Source organism: Choloepus didactylus, chromosome 4 (genome assembly GCF_015220235.1).
Source record: "Choloepus didactylus isolate mChoDid1 chromosome 4, mChoDid1.pri, whole genome shotgun sequence".
Taxonomy (NCBI): Eukaryota; Metazoa; Chordata; class Mammalia; order Pilosa; family Megalonychidae; genus Choloepus; species Choloepus didactylus.
Window position 1 is genome coordinate 124,523,257 of NC_051310.1, and position 19,644 is coordinate 124,542,900.

General features: G+C 35.6%; 1 protein-coding gene across 1 annotated transcript in view; it reads left to right on the forward strand.

Moving 5' to 3' along the window:
• The window catches only part of PRTG (protogenin), a 142,921-nt gene that overhangs the window by 1,497 nt on the left and 121,780 nt on the right, over positions 1-19,644 (forward strand). The window contains exon 2 of the mRNA XM_037833886.1: positions 959-1,261. Within this exon, the coding sequence (XP_037689814.1) occupies positions 959-1,261 (303 nt within the window). The remainder of the gene's footprint in view (positions 1-958; positions 1,262-19,644) is intronic.

Sequence of the window (19,644 nt, forward strand, 5' to 3'; positions counted from 1 at the left end):
CCAACCCCTAACTCTCCACTCAGCTCCTGGCAATATTGCCAGACTTTTGCCTGCCTTTGCGCTAAAAGCAGGAGATGACCGTGTATTAGTTGTTCATCGGATGCTTTGTTCTGCGGGGCCAGGGGCGATGTGTATGCTTAGGATAAAGCCCTTCCTTTGCTCTGATAAAAACGTGTATTGGTTGATTAACCAATCTCCTATCCTTATTAGACAGTAAGGACCAATTAGTCACGCATTTTTTCCAACAGTTGGTAGTTCAAAAAAAAAATTGAAATAAAAGTTCCTTAATCCGATCACCCACTGGGTACAAGCAGCAAGAGTTACCAACTTTTCAAAGTCTATTGTTTGTCCTTTAAATACCTAGCTTGCTCTGCAGAAATTAAGTAAATGGATCGCTTTAAAGGAGAAGAGAGGGAGTCCTTCGCGTAAAAGGGCAAATTTAAAAATACAAACTTGTAATTTGTCACAAAAGACAAACGCACTTCCCAAAGGAGTAGATGCCAAGGGAGGGTTGCAAAAACACTTGAAGAGTCAAGGAAATAAACTTGCTTGTTCACAGAGTTGGAGTTTTGCTAATGATTTCTTGTAAAATTAGACTTTTACGACTTACTCTGTTCAAGATCTTTTTGACAAGCTTGTAAAAGTAGCAAACAGCTTGTGCTGGGTTTTCCTGATGATTTAAAAACTCTACCAAGGAACTTGAAAAAAGGATTCTTAAAAGGAATAGAAGTTTAAAAAATCTTCCCTGTGTTTTTACTATGGATGTAAAAGGTGATTTTTCTGATTTTTTTAAAGGTTTACTGAAATTTAGATTGGTTTACTAAGGTGTTTGTAAGGTAAACTAATATGGTTTGTTAAACTATCTTACTACACACAGAATGTGTGTTTTACAATTGTGTGTTAAGAAATGATTTTATGCCTATAATTCTGGATATACCTTTCCCCTTTTTTCTCATAGGAGTGTGGTGCTTTAGTGAACTGTTTTTAAGAAAAGAACCAGAGGATGTAACTGTTACAAGAAAGGACCCAGTCGTTTTAGATTGCCAGGCTCATGGAGAAATTCCTATTAAGATCACATGGTTGAAAAATGGAGCAAAAGTGTCTGAAAATAAACGGATTCAGGTTCTGTCTAATGGCTCTTTATATATCACTGAGGTGGAAGGCAAGAGAGGAGACCACTCGGATGAAGGATTTTATCAGTGCTTGGCAATGAACAAATATGGAGCCATTCTTAGTCAAAAAGCTCATCTTACCTTATCAAGTAAGTGTTTAAGTTCCTTACTGTTAATATTTTTCATTGCTGCATTCTGATTTCTTAATTTATTAGTATAACACGTACATTAAGGATTTTACTGAAGGTAATACAGGTGGAGAAAACTTGAAAAAAAGAGTATATAACATTCAAATGAGTGGTTGAGAGCAGAAGTTAAATTTAGAGTGCCAAGTAATGTAGTATGTGTAGAGGTGGCTTATATAAATTTCAAGTATTTCACACTATGAGAAGAGCTGTGTGTGGAAGTTGGGCCAACACAACAAAAGTTTTAAAATCTCCTTGTTTGGAAGTTAGTCATTAAATGAAAACCCTGACAAGCAAATCTTCTGCTTTGTAGATGACCCTCAAGTGTTAAATCTTTCTTATAGTCATGCCTTCCATTTCCCTGACCGCTTTTAGATCACCCATGTTGCTTTTTAATTGTAAGAGAGGGCATTGGACGGTAACTCAAGCCTTTGAAGTGTTCCTAGTCTTTTCCTGCTGGGCGGGAAAGAGATTAAGGTCATTTCCATATTATGCCTCATGGATTTAAACCAGCTCTGCTCACTTATCCCCAGTTGTCATAAAGTTTACTGTATAATGATTTCCTTTGTTCTAACAACCTTTCAGATCAACTATTTGTCCAAGTGATCCATTGTGTAGTGGTTGACCTGATAACTGCTGAGTGTAAAGATGGATCTAGGACAGGTTAGGGAACTCCTTGTTCCTACTGAGGCTCTCCAGCTCTTCAGGTGATCTGATCTATCACACAGCACTCAGGATTACAATACCCTATGTAAATCTTTTTAAAAGCTGTGTTAATTTTACAGGCATCCTACCTACATGTTTTTAGTCAATCCACAGAAGACAGATTTTGCACTATACCTACAAATTGATCATTTACAAAATAAACAGTAAGAACAGGGAGTTCTTTATATAAAGACACAGTCTGTAGGAAATAACTTCTTTAAGGTCTACCGAGTTGAAATTTAGGAAGCCATTGGCGGGAATTTCCCAGGTGATGCTACCTATTGTAACACTCCGTGGCCGTATTTTATACACACTCGTATTAGTGATTTATTTCATTTGCACAATAATCATTACCTTTGGAAAACCCTTTGCAAATAATTATTTTTTTATATTGAAATATATCAGAATATTAGGTTCCCAATTCTAGGGAAGAATGGTATAAACCTAATAGTGTTTCTGGTAATTTTGTTTTTCCTGTAATTTTTGGCTTAGAGTCAGTTTTTGGTTGAATAATGGTTTTTCTGTACAGTAATGTTTTCAGGCTGGTGTGTGTTTTATGCTTATGTTCTGTTCAATTAATTTTTGTCTCATGTAGAATTATTTTATAAAATTGTAACTTTTTCCACTTTTTCGGCTTTGGGGAATCTTGTGTTTTCATACCCAGGAACTACTACTTGTATCACCTTGGTGTGGGAGAGGAGACCTTGAAAAGATGAAGCATTTGTCAAAAGCACTCTTTATTTCCAGGTCCTCCTCAGAAGCCAGAGAATTTTAGGGCTCTCAGAAACCCATTTGAAAACACACAGAGCTTAATTCTGAGCAGTGTGTAATAAATGGAAAAAATAAATGTTAGTACTGGCTTTTTGAGTATCTTTAGATATTTTTATCTTTATAATATTAACATTAATAATAAATCTTTAGGTGAATGATTTGAAGGCCAATGTCATGAAGTAGTTTACTATTATAGTAATAAAAACTTTCCAGTGTAGAGCTTATCTTTGCTTTTAAATATAAACTCTAACCAGTTAATTAGGGGCCACAGTCTTCATTTGCACACATTTTATTTAACTCTGATGAGATATTTTACTAGGAAATTGCATTCAATATTGGATTTAAAGTAAGAAATGCATAGTGGGTTTAGATTTTTCTTTAGAAATGTGGAATTTCTTGGAGATTCAGAATTCACAAAGTTAGTTCTGATATCTAAAAAGGCAGTTGATGTAGGCTCAAATGATTTAATCCTGTGTTCAGGGTAAAGATGTTATAAATATGAAACAGGAAGAGAGTAGGCATTAAATGGACATTCTGGTTTTTGCTGTTTTTTTTTAAGCTTCTCTCCTAGTTATTGATGGCAGCAGGGTGCGTGTATGTTCTTTTTTAGTTTCTTGGTCAAAGCTTTTGTTAGCAATCATATCTTCTGGTTCAGAAGTGTAGTACTACATCACCTGGAACCTAAAACGTTAATCTGTGCAAGTTTTAGATTTTAACATGCAAGCAATCAAGGCTTGGTTTCCAAATTTAGGGAAGAGGAGCTGAAAGTTGCACTCTAGGCAAGAATTCCATTATTCATGTGTAAATTAGGAATTCACAGGGTTAAAAGGTTAGAAACTGGCCAGGATGAGGTTTACCCTTGTGATAAAGAGCAGATGACCCTCATTCATTGGCCAAAGCTTTCATGTAGCTCTTCTGCAAAGTTTGTTATTGCCATGAATTGTTCTTGAGGAATGTAGAAATTCAAATGTGAACAGGGTTTTCCTTAAGTGTCACTATGGAGCCTTATCTCCCAAGCACATCAGAGCAGGGCTGCAGGGACAAGGTTCCTCCCCAAAGGCCTGGAGGCTTTGCTTTCCTGTTGTTCATCCAAGCACAAAGAATTCGTCTAACTTAGTTTTTCTAAGGCACCCCATGTTTAAAAGGAAAGTATAGGGTTAAAGTGATATTAAGCTTTTTTTTAAAGGTAATCCTTTTTACTGATAGCTGTTTTGTGTTTTCATGTAATTAGGATAGAGGAGTGCAGCAGGAGTTGTATGCGGTCTTAAGAACAGAAGATTAAACAGTTTCCTATAAATATTAATATTTTAAAATTTGGGGAAATAGAATTTTCACTTTCATAGGTGTTAAGTCTTCTTTATGTAAATTATATAATTTAAATAATTTAGGAGTATGAGATAATTTATGGACATCTTGATGTTTTTTGCATTCTTAATGTTGAAATAAGGTAAATTTCATAGGAAAGCAATGTGATAAAACAGTCTCATATTTCAGCAAGTTTAAGATAAGAGACATTTGAGAGAAGCAAAGGAGAAGATGGGTTGTGTTCTGTGATGTGTAAAAGACTGGCTGTAAGCTAGTGATTGAACAGGAAGCTAGTTGTTTATTTCCTTTCCATAAAAGGTGGAAATTGAAGTCAGGATAGAGGGAAAGAGAACATAAAACTGGCTTGTAGTTCTTAGAATCTTCAGGGCTGGATGAAAATAATTTTGTGAGAATTTAAAGCTGAAAATAGCAAAGGAATTATTGTAACATAAGTAAAGTTGTTTTAGGGGTGCATTTCTATAACTTTAAGTAGCAATAGCTATTTCTTTTGAAGGGATGTAGGTTGTTTGCCATGAGTAAAGTGTTTATCACTTCAGTTTAAATTGGGATGAAAGTTGAGGTTTTTTTTTTTTTTTTTTTTTTGTGGGGTTGAGGAAAAACTGTTCTGTGGGCGTGGTTTCTGTTTTAAAGAGTAATGCGTAAGTAACAGTCCAATTTGGATCTTGCAATGTGAAGTTAACGTACGTTGAAAACATTTAAAGAGCCATATTTTTTCTGTTTTTTTTTTTTTTTTTTAAGAATTGAGAGGTGTGGTATATTGGAAAGAGAAAGGTAAGAATTATGAGACCATTGACCTAGATTTTGAATGTTATTAATGATCCTGGACCCAAGATTTTTGTTATACTGTCACTGTTTTATTGAAATTTGTAGATGCTTAAAGGACAGAATCTCTTACCTGTGCCTGTGCATATTTTCACTTAAAATTAAACTGCTTTTACTTATATGTTAGCTGTTACCTTCTCTAATTCAAGAGTACTAACATAAAAGTAAAAGTCATTTGATTTTGGAAAACTAAGACAGAACTGAGATATTTAGAGAGACTAAGCTGCCAATACTGTAGATAAGGTTCAGTTGATGCTTTCTGGGATCCAAGAAAAGTCATCTTTTGAAAAAAGGAGGGAGTTCAAAAGTACGTATTTAACTTAAAATTGAGTATCTGAAAAATGCTTAAGTGAAGTCAAGGTAGTAAAAGTAGCACAAATAGACCTACAGGCCTATTTTTAAATGATACTTGGTTCTTAAAGACTGCGGCTTAAAAGGTTTATCAGGTGCCTGATAATCTCTGGGTAATGGACCAGTTTTTCCTACTTTGCAGTTCATTAGTGAGTATCATTTCTCATCTTCAAAAACCAGTGACACTATCTCACTGCTTTTTAAAGTTGTTGGACTTTTATTTTTTAAGGAAGCAGAATCCACTAATAGGGTAGAATTATAATTTCCTTTAAGATATATATATATATATATATATATATATATATGTATGTATATAAATGTATTTATTTATTTTACTTTCACTCAGCTTCTTACTGGAATTTTGAAAGCTCATTTGGTATGGCGCCCTTTTGTCAACTATCTTTGATTATTCTAAAAAAAAAGAGTCTCACTCTCAGCAGTTGTTTGCCCAGGGATTTGTTGTCATTGCTCCTGAATTTAACAGCAGGACCTATTGATGAAGTCCAGAGCAATTTAAGATAATAGCAAAAACAAAATCTTTTACACAGGGTTTTAGGTTAAAGTGGCATTTCAGTTAAGAAATAAAATGCATTTGAGGTTACGTTTTTGAAAACTGTGATATTGTTGACTTCGGTTTTAAGAGATGACTCTTATCAATCATAAGCAGGGTTGTTCAGTTAGGATTGATTACTTTCATCTTTTAAGCTGGTAATTACTATTTATATGAGAAATAATCACTAGTGTTGAGTCAGGCATTTTGTTAAGGATCCTACTTGAATTTTAAAAACAGTCATCGTTACTGGGATGTTTTAAAAGAAATCCTAAAAAAAAACACCTCGAATTAAGTTTTCATTCTTAGTCAAGACCGTTTTAATATTGAGAGTGTTCAGACTCTTCATCAAAGCTTTTTTTTTCTGTTCAACGAATTCTTTTATTTGTTGATTTTGATAGGCCTTCTGTAGATGATCAGATCTTTGACAAATAAAAGTATTATCTCTTCTCATAAAACCCTTTCCCTTTTGTTCCTTTTCTTGCCTTATTCCCTTTTTTTGACCTCTAACACCTCTAATACTTTTGCTGAGAAGTAGTGGTAATAATGGTTCTTGATTTTTAAAGGGAATTTGCTTCAAGTTTCTCCATTTAGTAGGGATAGCCTTCTGTCTGTCATGAATGCTCCCTTCTCAATTTCCTGAGAGTTTCTTTTTTCCTCTGAATTTATTAATGTAATTGTGCTATTTTTCTCTTTCATCTATTAATATGATGAACTACACTGACATTAAATTTACATTGTGTTCCTTGGATAACTCTACTATATTATGATGCATTAATTTAAAAGCTTTTTAAAAACTCATTAAAATGTTGGTAAGAGAGTAAGAGTAAGATACGGTTGGAATCATTAAAGCCGTGTTTTCCCAGAGCTAACCAGCAGTAAACAGTTGACAATGGGGATGTACAAAAAAGGTAAAAATGTCCCAAATTGCCTTTAGTAGCTGTAATTCTGGAGCCAAATGAACTGCTGTAGGTTTTGCAGAGGATAAAGACGTCATCCTCACAAAGGTATCTGACACTAATCTGACAAAATGTCTCCTGGCTTTTACATTCCTTTTTTTTTTTTTTTCTTTTTTTTCTTTTTTTAAAACTTCTGGTTCTCAGAAATCGCTTTTGATGAACGTTTAAAGGACAAATTCTTATAGACTGGGAAGCAATCATGAACTGAAAATGTTTGTTTTTTCTGTTTCTGGAGGGTTTGCCCTTTCCTTGTGTTTATGTATTTTTTCATAACCTTAGCATTTGTAGTGGCTGTATTCATCAAGTGAGTGTTGGAGAATGCATTCATTGCTTAGGATTCTGGCTTCAAATTTGTGTCCTCTCTGGGCTTAGTCCTTAAGACCTACGAAAGGAAATTTTATTATTAAAATTTGCTTTATGAAACTATGGTGAGTCTCTCTTTATCTGGAATGATGTGGCAGTTTTATTGTTTTAGTGATGTTGCTTAATATGGACTCCTTTCGCTAAATAAATCATTTCCTTTTGGGATGATCCTCAAAAATGGCCTTTTTCATTGTTTTGTATTCTTTTAGCACTACTCAAAATGTGACCCATCCAGTGTCTTATCTTCCAGCCTACTAACATTTACCCACTGCCCCTCTCCCCCCACAAAAAAGAAAGATTTTTCTGGCTGTGGATTATGTTTCTTATTGTTCCTCAACCCCCTCACACTTATGACAATCCAGAAGGTCTCCAGACAATGCCAGATGCCTCATGGTAGGCAAAATCACCCTTGGTTGAGAACTAGTGATGTTTCTGAAAGTAGTAGAACTTCTTTCTAAGTGATACTGGGTCATTTGTTATTTTGTCCATTTCTCACTTATGCTTGATATTCTCCGTTTTTCCATGTTAGCACTGCTAAATTTATTGATCAGCGAATTCTTTGTTTTCCCAGTGTTGGGAAGGAAGCTTGTTTTTTTTAAAAATGTGTTTGCATGATTAATACGGAGTGATGTTTAAGTTGGAATGATGGAGCTTCTCCATCTTCTTTTCAGCTACATTGAGAAGCTGAAATTAAAAGTCCACTCTTCTGTAGGACCGTTGATTTTGACTTCTATATTTTAGATCTTTACTCAGGGATATCTGTTTAGAGAGTAAATTCAGATTTCATTTAAGCCTGTGTCTTGATGTGATGGACACCATAGTTGAAAAGATATGAGAAATCTCCATGTGTGGTATATGTTAAGGAAAACCTTTTGTGGTTCTCTGCATGGAGAGAAGTAAAACTGTATGAGATTAATAGCCCACAGAATAACATTTGCTGTGTGGTAGGTGGTTAGTTCGGTGAATGGTTAACAGAAATCTTTTCAGCTAATTCAGTGGTACCATCTACTCTTGTTTTGGCAGTAGCAATTTAACTTCCTGCAGATAATGATGTAAAGATGGTAGCGTCTTGAGAGGGCATCAAGGGGTGAGTGAGGTAAAGTGAAAAGAATTAGGCACTATGGTATGTTAACCAGCAAACAGAAAGTTGCAGGCAAAATTTTGAATGGTTATTATTAAACTATTTGTTTTATATTACCTAGTAGTAGTGTGCAGAGATTTCACTGTCAGCATCTTTCCTAAGATACCAGTTTTTGCATGTGCTTCAGTTTTGGTTAGCTGTTTAAGAGAGTAAAAGTTACAGCTATTGCTACATGTAGTTGGTTACCTGTAGAGGCCAAAAGCCACTGATGGCAGAAGTGGCAAGTTGAGATGGTTGAAGGAGGATGCAGAGTCTTCTAATAAGAGGCTCTAATGCTGAGAAAGGCTGAATGGAAATTTGGCACCATGTGTTCTACTCCAAAAAGTACAGGTTCTTGGAGTAGAACAAATCATTGGCTAGTTCAAAATAGAAGCGAGGAATGTACCTTTTCTTGTATTTAAGGAATATTCTAAGAAATAGTATTTGTCAAAATAGATTTTTAAAATTTATTCTTTATTTATTTTTACCATTTTAACCATTTTTTAATGTACAGTTCAGTGGCATTAATTATGTTTTCAGTGTTGTGCTGTCATTGTCACCTTCTGTTACTAAAACTAAAACATTTTCATCACCCAAAACAGAAACTACCCATTAGGTAATAACTTCCCATTCCCCCTCCCCCCAGTCCTTGGGAACCTCTTATCTTTCTGTCTATATGAATTTGCTTATTCTAGATATCAAAATATATATATATTAATGTTCTTGACATAATTTCTTTATGGAAGTCAAGTTAGAATATTGAGTAAGTATTCCTAGTACTGCTATATTTTTTCTTGAGTTGCTGGTAGCTGTGGTGGAAAAGTGGAAAGAATGCCAAGCTGTTTCTCCACTGCTGATGAGTTATATGACTTTGGACAAATCTCTTAGTTATTCTGATCCTTAGTCATCTTACCTGTAAAAATGGGTAGGTGAAAAGAAAAGGGGGATGTTGAGCAACTCATTACTCTTATTTTTGAAATACTGTTATTGTCATTCTAAATAAGTGGTCGAAAAGTGATATTTTCTCTGTAAGATTGAGTCCAGTCACATTACAAGAGAGCCTTTAAGTTAATGAGAAAAAAATAAAAGGAATTTGGCTATTGTTTAACTTGCTAGTTTCAGGAATTCATGAACCTTAATGGGAATCTGCTTTTGGAGAGGGGCATGTCTAAAACCAATACTGATCATTTGGACTAGTAGCACTTTAAAATTTTTTTTGTTGTGGTGCCATATATATCACCATGAAATTTGCTGTTTTAATCATTTAAAGTATACAGTTCAGTGGCATTAATTACATTCACAGTGTTGTACATCACCACCACTATTTCCAAAACTTATTCATCACTCCAAATGAATCTGTCCATTAAGCAATAATTACCTCCGTTCAATGCCTCCTCCCCCACTGTCCTCTGTCCATCTGCTTTCTGTCTCTATGAATTTACCTGATCTAGATAACTCATAAAAGTAGAATCTTAAAATATTTGTTCTTTCGTGTCTGGCTTCTCTTATAGAGCATCATGTTTTCAGGTTTCATCCTTGTTGTAGCCTGTGTCAGAACCTCCATCATTGTTATGGCTGAATAAGGTTCCACTGGGACTAGTGCCATTTTTAAGAGTCTAGAAACACAAGTAACCTTGTCTGGGACTGCTCCTTTGAAGGGTGACACAGAGGAGATATGACTTTACAAATATGTGTCTGTTTCTGTGAATAATTGAAAGTGTCTTCTGATGTTTATTGAATCAATTTTTTAAAATACAGTTCTGATTTCATCTTAAGAGCATTTTAATGGACATGCATTATATTGGCACTCCCCACTCCCCCTAATTCCTATTAAGAATGATAAGGCTTAATTTCTCTCCCATCTTTCAAACAGAATTAACTTGATTCCCTATGATTTGATTTAAGGTAATTCAGATTAAAATTTTGACCTCCATGTGGAATCTAATAGGGAAAAAATGCTTTGATGTTGGTATTAGCATTTGTGTTGTTTTATTTTTTTAAGGGAGATTTTCTTAAATTTTTAAGTTAAATGGTTTTACTCTTAATAAAAAGGATTGTTTTTTTATGTTAATGTTCAAGAGAACCCACATTCATGCTCTGAATTGTTAATGTTTTTAACATAATTTTAATTGAAGGACCAACTTTAGTAAAGCAATAAGATTAATAAAAGTCACAAAAGGATTACTAAAAGGTATCCCAATGAATGGAATATGATTTCTTCAACACTTGCAAGTATCCTTACTCAGATGATTTACCATATTTTTAGAAATCTCTGATAATTAATACCTGAAAGAAAGTATGCAGACAGAAGAAGCTTTGTTAAATTTGGATTTAATTTTCATTAATTTAAAGTATATCAGATGTTGACTTGGAAGCTCTGATATTTAGGGAAGAAATTTTGCTGCTTAGCAAATGGTGCAATGAGAAATTGTAAGTAAACCCACAGTTGGTCAATAGAGATGTGACCAGTTTCTTACCTACTAGAAATGACTCTACCATTTTTTATTTATCAGGACAGAAAGATGCTGGCAATCAGAAGTTTTGCCTTGTTAACAACTTTCAGAGGGGAATAGCATTAAAAAATAAAAAGAGACAAAATACATTATTATTTTCCCTTAATCTCCAAACATTTAAAGTCTTAAATTATTGACACTGAACGTTTTGAAGAGAGAACCTTAAGATTCCCTAAAACTTATCCTATTAGTAAAGTCTCTACTGCTTAAATCTGACTTGCTGTTTCATTCTGCCTTTGTTTTCTGTGAGTAAAGATCACAGCTTGTAGTGTTAGAAATTTCTATTTTGCAAATAAGGAATAAGAAGCCTGGAGAGGGAAAGCGCCTTGCCCAAGGACGTAGCTACTAGGCAACAAAATAAACATATCTGAGACCAGAGCTCAGGTTTTCTGATTCTAGTCATGAATGCTTAAATAAAAATTCTCTTCTTCCTTGTGTTTTGTGAGCCTTTCTGTATTCAAATATATATTATCAAATCCATAACAAAGAGGATGTTAACAGAACTGATAGTGAAATTAAAGGTAATTTCTTAATCTTTTAAAACAGTTATGACTTTATTTTATTTTTGTATGACTCACCCTTTACTACTGTACTTGTATAAAGTTTTTCTTTGTAGAGGTAGTAAATAGATAATATTTAAAAATTGCTTATGTGTTTCTATTTTTATCTGTTCTGTAACACTGGGTAGAATTTCTTTTGTGTATATCTTCAGTGCTGGACGATTGAGTCCTTTTAGAGGCTCAGCATTTGTTGATATATTTATCCATATTGCAGTTTGATCTAAAGCAGTGATTTTCAAAGTGTCTTTGAAGAACCTCCCATGGAGTGAAGACCTTTCATAGGTAAAAGATGTGAGTTTAAATGAATGGTTTAAACTCATGTCATAATCATGATCCCTGGAAAGAGGGGCAGAGTGACAACCAGGGTCCAATGTGGAAGTTTTTTTTTTAAGTAACAGTTTCATTAAGTTATAATTCATACACAAAGTTTATCCTTTTAAAGTGTCATTTCAGTGAATCTTGTGCATTGATTACCAATATCTAATTCCAGAGCATTTTCATCACCCTACAAAGAAACCCCATATCCATTAGCAGTCTTTCCGTATTTCCCCTTACCTCCAGCCCTAGGCAACCACTAATCTAGTTTCTGTCTCTACAGATTTACCTGTTCTAGACATTTAACATAAATGGAATCATACAATATGTGATCTTTTGTGTCTGGCTTCTTAGCATAATGTTTTCATAATACATTTTTTGGCTGATTAGTATTCCATAAAATGGATCTACTACATTTTGTCTTTGCATTCATCAGTTGATGGACATTTGTGTTGTTTCCACCTTACGGCTGTTATGAATAAGGTTGCTGTGAACATTCATGTACAGGTTTTTGTGTGAACATGTTTTTCACTTCTTTTGGGTGTGTGCCCAGGAGTGGAATTTCTGGCTCATATGGTAACTTTATGTTTGATGTTTTAAAGAATTGCCAAACTGTTTTCTGGAGGGTATGCTCTGTTCCATTCCCACCAGCAATGCATAGAGGTTCCACTTTCTCTTCCTCCTCAACACTTGCTATTTTCCATTTTGAATTATACCCATCCTAGTGGGTGTGAAGTGGTATTTCATTGTGGTTTTGATTTGCATTTCCCTAATAACTAATGATATTGAGCATTATTTCACATTCCTATTGGCAATTCATCCATCTTCTTTGGAGAAATGTCTGTTCACATCCTTTGCCCATTTTAAAATTGGGTTGTTTGTCTTTTTATTGTTGAGTTTCAAGAGTTTTTTATATATTATGGATACTAGGCCCTGATCAGATATATGGTTTCCAATTATTTTCTCCCATCTTGTGGTTTGTCTTTCATCTCTTGATTTTGTCCTTTGCAAAAAATATTTAGTTTTGGGGAAGCCAAACTAATCTATTTTTTCTTTTGTTCCTTGTGTTTTGGATGCTTTCTTTTAATCATTTAAAATTTAAAATTACTATTTTAAGACATACAGAAAAATGCAGAAAATAACTGACACTTATGTAATTACCACCCAGATTACACAAATGTTAACGTGCTGTTGATCTTTTGCTGTTGATGTTGTTGTTTTAAAGAAATACTATGTTTTAGATATAGCTAAACCAACCCCTCCCCATCTCACTCCTTTCCCTATCTTCCAGAGATAACTAGTACTTTGCCTGAAGCTGATACATAACCTTTCCATGCATGTTTTTATGTGGCTATGACACATGGATGTAGTAGTATTGTACTGAATTTGCATGACGTGACAGTCAAGATTCTGGTTGGAAACAGATTGTACCTTCAAACAAGATGATCAAGGAGAATTTACTAATGAGCGAGAATTGGTGAACCACCTTGAGGCTAACAACAGAGTGAAACCGTTACTGCCCCTAGGCCTGCGGGAGAGGGCTGCTGGACAGGAGCTGTGGCCTTCAGTAAGAGAACACAGCCATTGACAACTCACAGCCAGAAGAGAGGAAGCAGAATAAATACTCCAATTTTATTCTCTTATTACCCTCTGATCTCCTGCTTGTCTTTCCTGCTGGCCAGTCCTAGCTGGAAACCAAAGACAAGGGAGCACTTTGATACTGTCCATAGAGGGCACAGAGCAGTGGAAAAGGAAATATACTGAATTTGGAGGGGCAGTCATGGATTACGAAAAATTCTCAGGCATTATCTCTTTGAATTATTCTTTGCTTCCATTCTCTTCATTTTATTCTTTTGGAATTCCTTTTAGACATGGGCTAGATTTTCTTATTCTGTCTTCCATGTCTCTTAATCTCCCAGTGGTATTTTTCATCTCTCTATCTCTCCTTGCTATATTTGGTTAATTTTCTTATCTCTGTCTTCAAGTTCTTTAATTCCCTTCGGATACGTCTAATCTTTTTTATCTATTCATAAATTTTAATTATTTCATTTTTCTTTCTAAAAATTCTAATTTGGTTCTTCTTAAAAACTCCCAACTTTTTGTTAAAATACATCGTTATGTTCTTCCCTTGTTCCTATTTTTTTTTTCTGTTCTTTCATGTTTTTAAACATTGTAAGTCCTTTTCTATTAAGTTCTTGGGTGCCAACCTAGCCATTTTCTATGTTTACTGATTTTCTCTTGTGGCAGATTGTTTCCTTCTGTGACTGGTAATTTTTTATTATGAGCTCGTCTTCAGTGAGGCTTAGTACATCCTTTATTGTGGAAGTTTTTCCTTCTGTTGAGTGCCCCAAGGTTTCACTGGTCATGGACCAGTTTTTGAGTTAATATCTGGGCTACACTATATTGGTTGTACAAATTTAGAATCCATAGAAGTATGTCATGCAGGTCAGGGGTTTTGATTGTCACAGGAAACATTTTTTTCCCATACAGAATAAAGCTTTCTGTATGGGAAAGCTGCCTCTTTGTACAAAGCTACCTCTTTGTAGCTCTTCTTGCTGGTGGATTGTTCTTCTAGGGACCCTTTCACCAAGTGGTTGCAGGATCCTAGCTTCAGGTCTGTATTGTGAAGAAACAAAACCACTGCCTCTTTCTAGTGGCCTCCAGTGCCTGCAGTTTCCTCTGGACCACAGTTGCATTAGCCTAAAAGTTTGCTGCTTTGAATTTGTCCTTAAAATTTTGTTAGTAGTGATGGTGGTGTTTTGGATATGTCCTGTCCAGCATTTCTGTGTTTTTAGTGCTAGAAGGCATCTACATTTACTCAGTCCACAGTGTTACAGGAACTGGAATAAGGGTGGAGTCTTTAAGAAAGTTTTCCCATCCTGGAATCTACATGCATAATCTTCAGGGACTTAGTTTCTGTTTCCCGAACTTCAGCTCCTGTGTACAATCCTGGATCTCTTCATTTTAGTTGTCAGCATCCCTCCCAACTACATTTCTCTCTTTTCACTCTGTCTCAGACCAGTCCCAGTCAATGGGAATGTTCAAGGAAGTTGGCTTATACTCCCTTCTACCACCAGAGTATCCAAGAAAATTCTTGGCACATTCTAGTCTCTAAATACTGGTTGATTGAGAATTCTGTTTTTAGACTTACTTCTGCTTGGGACTGTCATTCGTTTCTCCAACAGATGTTTATTGAGGACCTGCTATACTAGGTCCTGAGAATACCAAGATGAATAAAAAACAATCCTTGACCTCAATGATTGGTTGGTGGGAGAAGATAATGCATAAATAAATAATTATTAAAACAGTAGGTTTGTACAACAGTAGAGTATACACATGGTAGAGTTGTATATTGTGGGTGGTATTATTTTTTTTTTCAGCTTCTATTTTGAAACTTTTCCAATCTGTATAAAAGTGGAAGGAATATTATAATGAACACCTTTTACCTAGATTCCCCAGCTCTTCATTTTTGGCTACATTTACTTTATCCTTCTGTCTCTAAAAAAAATATAAATTGCAGACATAATGACATTTCATCCCTAAATGCTTCCCCATGCATTTCCAAGTCTGGAGGGGGGTTGGTGCTTAAGGGAGGGAATACTAGTTTGTATATATTATGTCCCCCAGAAAAAGCCATATTCTTTAATGCAGTCTTGTGGGGGCAGATGTATTAGTGTTGGAACCTTTCCATTAGGTTGTTTCCATGGAGATGTGATCCACCCAATGGTAGGTGATAGCTCTGATTAGATAATTTCCATGGAGGTGTGATCCTGCCTTGATTAGTTCACTGGAGCCCTATAAAAGCTCAGACAGAAGGAGCTCACTGCTAGAGCAATTGAGAGTGACGTTTTGAAGAGTAGCTACAGCTAAGAGAGGACAAAATGCCTCAAGAGCAACATTTTGGAGAATGCCATTTTGAAATGCAACCTGGGAGCAAGCAGATGCCAGCCACATTCCTTCCGAGCTAACAGAGGTTTTCCGGATGCTATTGGCCATCCTCCAGTGAAGGCACCCAATAGTTGATTTCTTACCTTGGACACTTCATGGCCTTAAGACTATAACTTTGTAACCAAATAAACCCCCTTTATAAAAGTCAGTCCATTGCTGGTGTTTTGCAAAACAGCAGCATTAGCAAACCAGAACAGAGGACTTCTGGTGGAGGTGATGCCTAAGCTGAATTTTAAAGGCAAACTAGATTTTAATTCGATGAGGAGGATGGGTAGTCCATTAAGGTTTCATAGTAAGAAACATGGTATGTGTGGAATAATAAACTGTTCAGTGTTTCTGGAGAGTGAATTTCAAGGAAGCAGTGGACAGAAAAGGAGCTGAAGATACAGACAAGGTCCATTCAAGGAAAGACTGATACACCATATGCCATGTTAAGGAACCTGGTATTTAACCTCTGAGTAACAAGGTTCTGCAGAGGATTGTCTTGGCCAGATTTGTGTTTTAGATCGATTTAATTCCATTGGAGCCTGCAGGTACAGCAGAAGTGAGGGGAACAAGGATGGAGACAGGGTGGAGGTTGTCCAGCAGCACCGTGAGAGCTCATAAGGGTCTGCACTGGAAATTGGTAGGGAGATGATGAGAAGATATATTTTGGATATAACTAGAATTAAAAATAGGCTGTTCTTGTTGGTTTGGGGGAGTAAGGGAGATGGTTTGGAGCAAGTTGCTTCACAGTGCATTGTGGGAACACAGGCTCAGGCAGAATAGAAACTTTCAGCAGATGACCACTTTATTACTTACACAGCACAAAGGTTCCAAAAGAGTGGGGGAGGGGTAGAGATCTCATCAGGGCCAGTCTCTGAAGGGCAACTGCCTGGGTCAGTATCAGTGGATAGTGGATGGCAGCTCTGTATGCCCCTTGGGGCGTCAGAGATGAGTGACTGTGTGCTCTATGAGTGTTGAGTATTTATGCACCCCAGGGGGAGGGGCCCTGCTGCTGAGAGTTTGCACCCTGATAAGCATCTGGGATTACTTATTCCTGGTTTCCCTGTTTTCAATATGGTCCTGCCTTTTCCTTAGGTCTAACTTCTTTCCCAGGTTGCAGAATAGAAACAGACTGCAACATCTACACACAGTAGAAAAGGAGGCAGCGGTAGGTGAGGGCTGGGAGATGGCCATTGAGCTTATGTCTGTGACTTCTCCAGCAGAGGAGGAAGTTCAGGATGATGCCCTTATTTCTAATTTGGGTGATTTGGTGAATGGTGGTGGCATCAGCTGAGATTAGGAGAACTCGGAGGAGGAGCTAATACAGGGAACAAGGTAGTAAGTTTGGATTGGAAAACTTTAGCTTTAGGTGCCTGTTGAATATCTGGGTGGAGCAAGTGATCCAAGAAGGCAGTTGGGAGGTAGAGGAGAAATGCTCCTGAGTTCTGCCTTACCAGCACTTGGATGGAAGTCCTTGGTGATTTCAAGCAGGAAGAGTGTGCAAAACAAGCAGGATGGTGACCTGAGCATCAACTCCCAGGGCAACCAGCAGAGACAAAGAAATTGTCAGGAAGAAAGGTGGAAAATACAGAAGCCAAGGGAAAAGAAATTTCAGAGTATATGAAACAACATCAGATGCAGAAGGTAGAGTCCCAGTAAGGTAAGACCTGAAAAATGCCCATTGTACCAGGAAATTAGTAGGTCATTAAAGTCTCAGAGAAAGCAGTTTTCATAGAGTGAAAGCAGGCAAAGTTTTTAGGGATACCAAATTTTGCCTAAAACTTGACAGTGGGATAATTACTCAGTGTTTTAATATCATTGTCCAATATTATTCTTTTCTAATTAAAAACAATACTACCATAGTATGAATTGACAAAAATCATACCTTTTAAAGTTCTCCTGAAACTTTTGTAAATGTTATGATAATTACCAGAAAATTTAGTTACTTAATCAGTGTAAATGGTTAAATTGCTGTTGTATTATATTATATTTGAAATACTGCTAAAGATATACAGTTCTGCCTAAGGGAACATGCTCTTTAGAAATAACATATTAAGTATATGATACCATTAATAGGCATTCATCATTTGTTCATTGAAGTTTTCTGTGCCATCCATTAAACTGATTTTCCATCAAAATAATACTTCTAAAGTTTTAGTCTGTCATGTTTTCAACTTGAGAAGGAAAACTTGATTTTAAAAAACCTCCCCTGTTCTTTATCTTCTCAGAACAACTTTGCAGATACATCAGAGTGGTATGCCAAATGCAGCCATTTCCCATAAATCCATAAAGATTTTAAATATTTTAATAAAATCAGTTAAGACAGGGAAACAATCATGTTCCCCACCCCCACCCCTGTTTTTGGTACTATGGCTTTCTAAGTAATTCAATTTTAATAAGCAACCCAACTAAGATAATGATTGGAATGTGTCTGTATTTATAAAGCCAGCAATAGATTTATGTTTATATGCAAAATTCTTTATGAAAAGTAATTTGAGTCTTAAGCGGTCTATCATTATAAACATGGTAAATCTATAATACTTGAGAAGACCAAAGGAAAATATTGCATTTAAAAACTTGCATATTTTTACAAGTGTTTTTCTTTTAAGAAAAGGAGTTATGTTAATTTCAAAATGCTGACACTTCATATATGATAGTGAAAATTATGATTTAAAAAAATATAAAATGGAAAACAAAACTTTAGTCTTAATAGCATCGTAGGTGTCATTAAGCAATAGAAGAACATTTGGCTCTTCAAACATATTGCACCCCACTACAGACTAGTTCACTAGATTAAATGAAGTTATTGATTTCTGCTTCATTACTGACATACATTTATGAGTAGTTTCTTTGGCACCATAGCACAATGTCAAAGGTCATAACTTTCTTTCTTTGGAAGAATAAAAGCTCTCAGATGGCCAATCCCAGAAACTTTCACTGTTGCCTTTGCTTTTTCTGTCTTGCGTAGATTACTGGAGAGACATGGTTGAAAAGAAATGTCCCATAAATCAGCAGGAGAGAACCTTTTCTCTCTAAGGTTCCTTAAGATCATTGATGCTAGTAGAATTCCACTTCAGGATAATATTATGCTTCACCCACATTTTGTCAGTCTTTAATAGAAAGTGATTTATTATAATTTGCCTCCTTGTGTCAACTATTTTGTGAAATGTCATTTATATTTTTAGTTAAAACATTCTATTTGAAATAAATTAGAATATTTCACCTGGGTTAACCATATTCTTTCTTCTATTTTCCTTTAAAAGCTGAGTCTCTATGACATCAAGATGGAACAGTAAGGGGTTGGGGATTAGGATGCTTCCATCACTCTGCCACATCATGTAACTAAAGCCCTTGCTTCAGTGGCTGAAGTTTCCACTTTTCATTGGCATGTTTTCTTATCATGTAGTGAAAGCCACAGCTTTTACCACAGCTGGTACACCACTTTGCACCTTGAGGGTGTTAATAGACGTGAATCCCATTTGAGAATGAAAAAGCCTTTTAGTTTTGTAATAGCAGCTTTAGTTTTAGGGTTATCAAGCTTTGTGAATGTATATGTATGTATGTATGAATATTTCTGTAAAATAACTTTTTCTACATTGTGATGTACTCACCAGTTGTAATCCTAAGAATTCTTAATATCTTTCAAATGTATGTTTTGACAAGGTGATTGAAAAAAGAAAAGGCAAATGAGATTTTTTTTTTTTTCATTCTGGTGGTCTGGTCATTAAGATAAAAAAGAGAAAAAATTAGATTATATAGTATTCTTGAAGGTTGAATCCTCTCAGCACTTGACTTTCAGATAATATGGAGATGTTGAAGTAAACTGGTGAAATTCTCTTGATTTTCCACAAGTCTGCAGTGACTTCTTGCCTCTCATGCAAGTCAGGGCTAACTAGTTTAGTCATATGAATTAGGGTACTGGGGAAATGGTTCTGTAGTTGGCACAGCTACCGTGCCATCATTCTTCAGCCCATAGTTTGTTTATCCTGAATAAAAGCTGTGTCTCGATTGACAATAAACTGTGATTGTGATTGATGTAAAATTTCATTTGGAGAATCA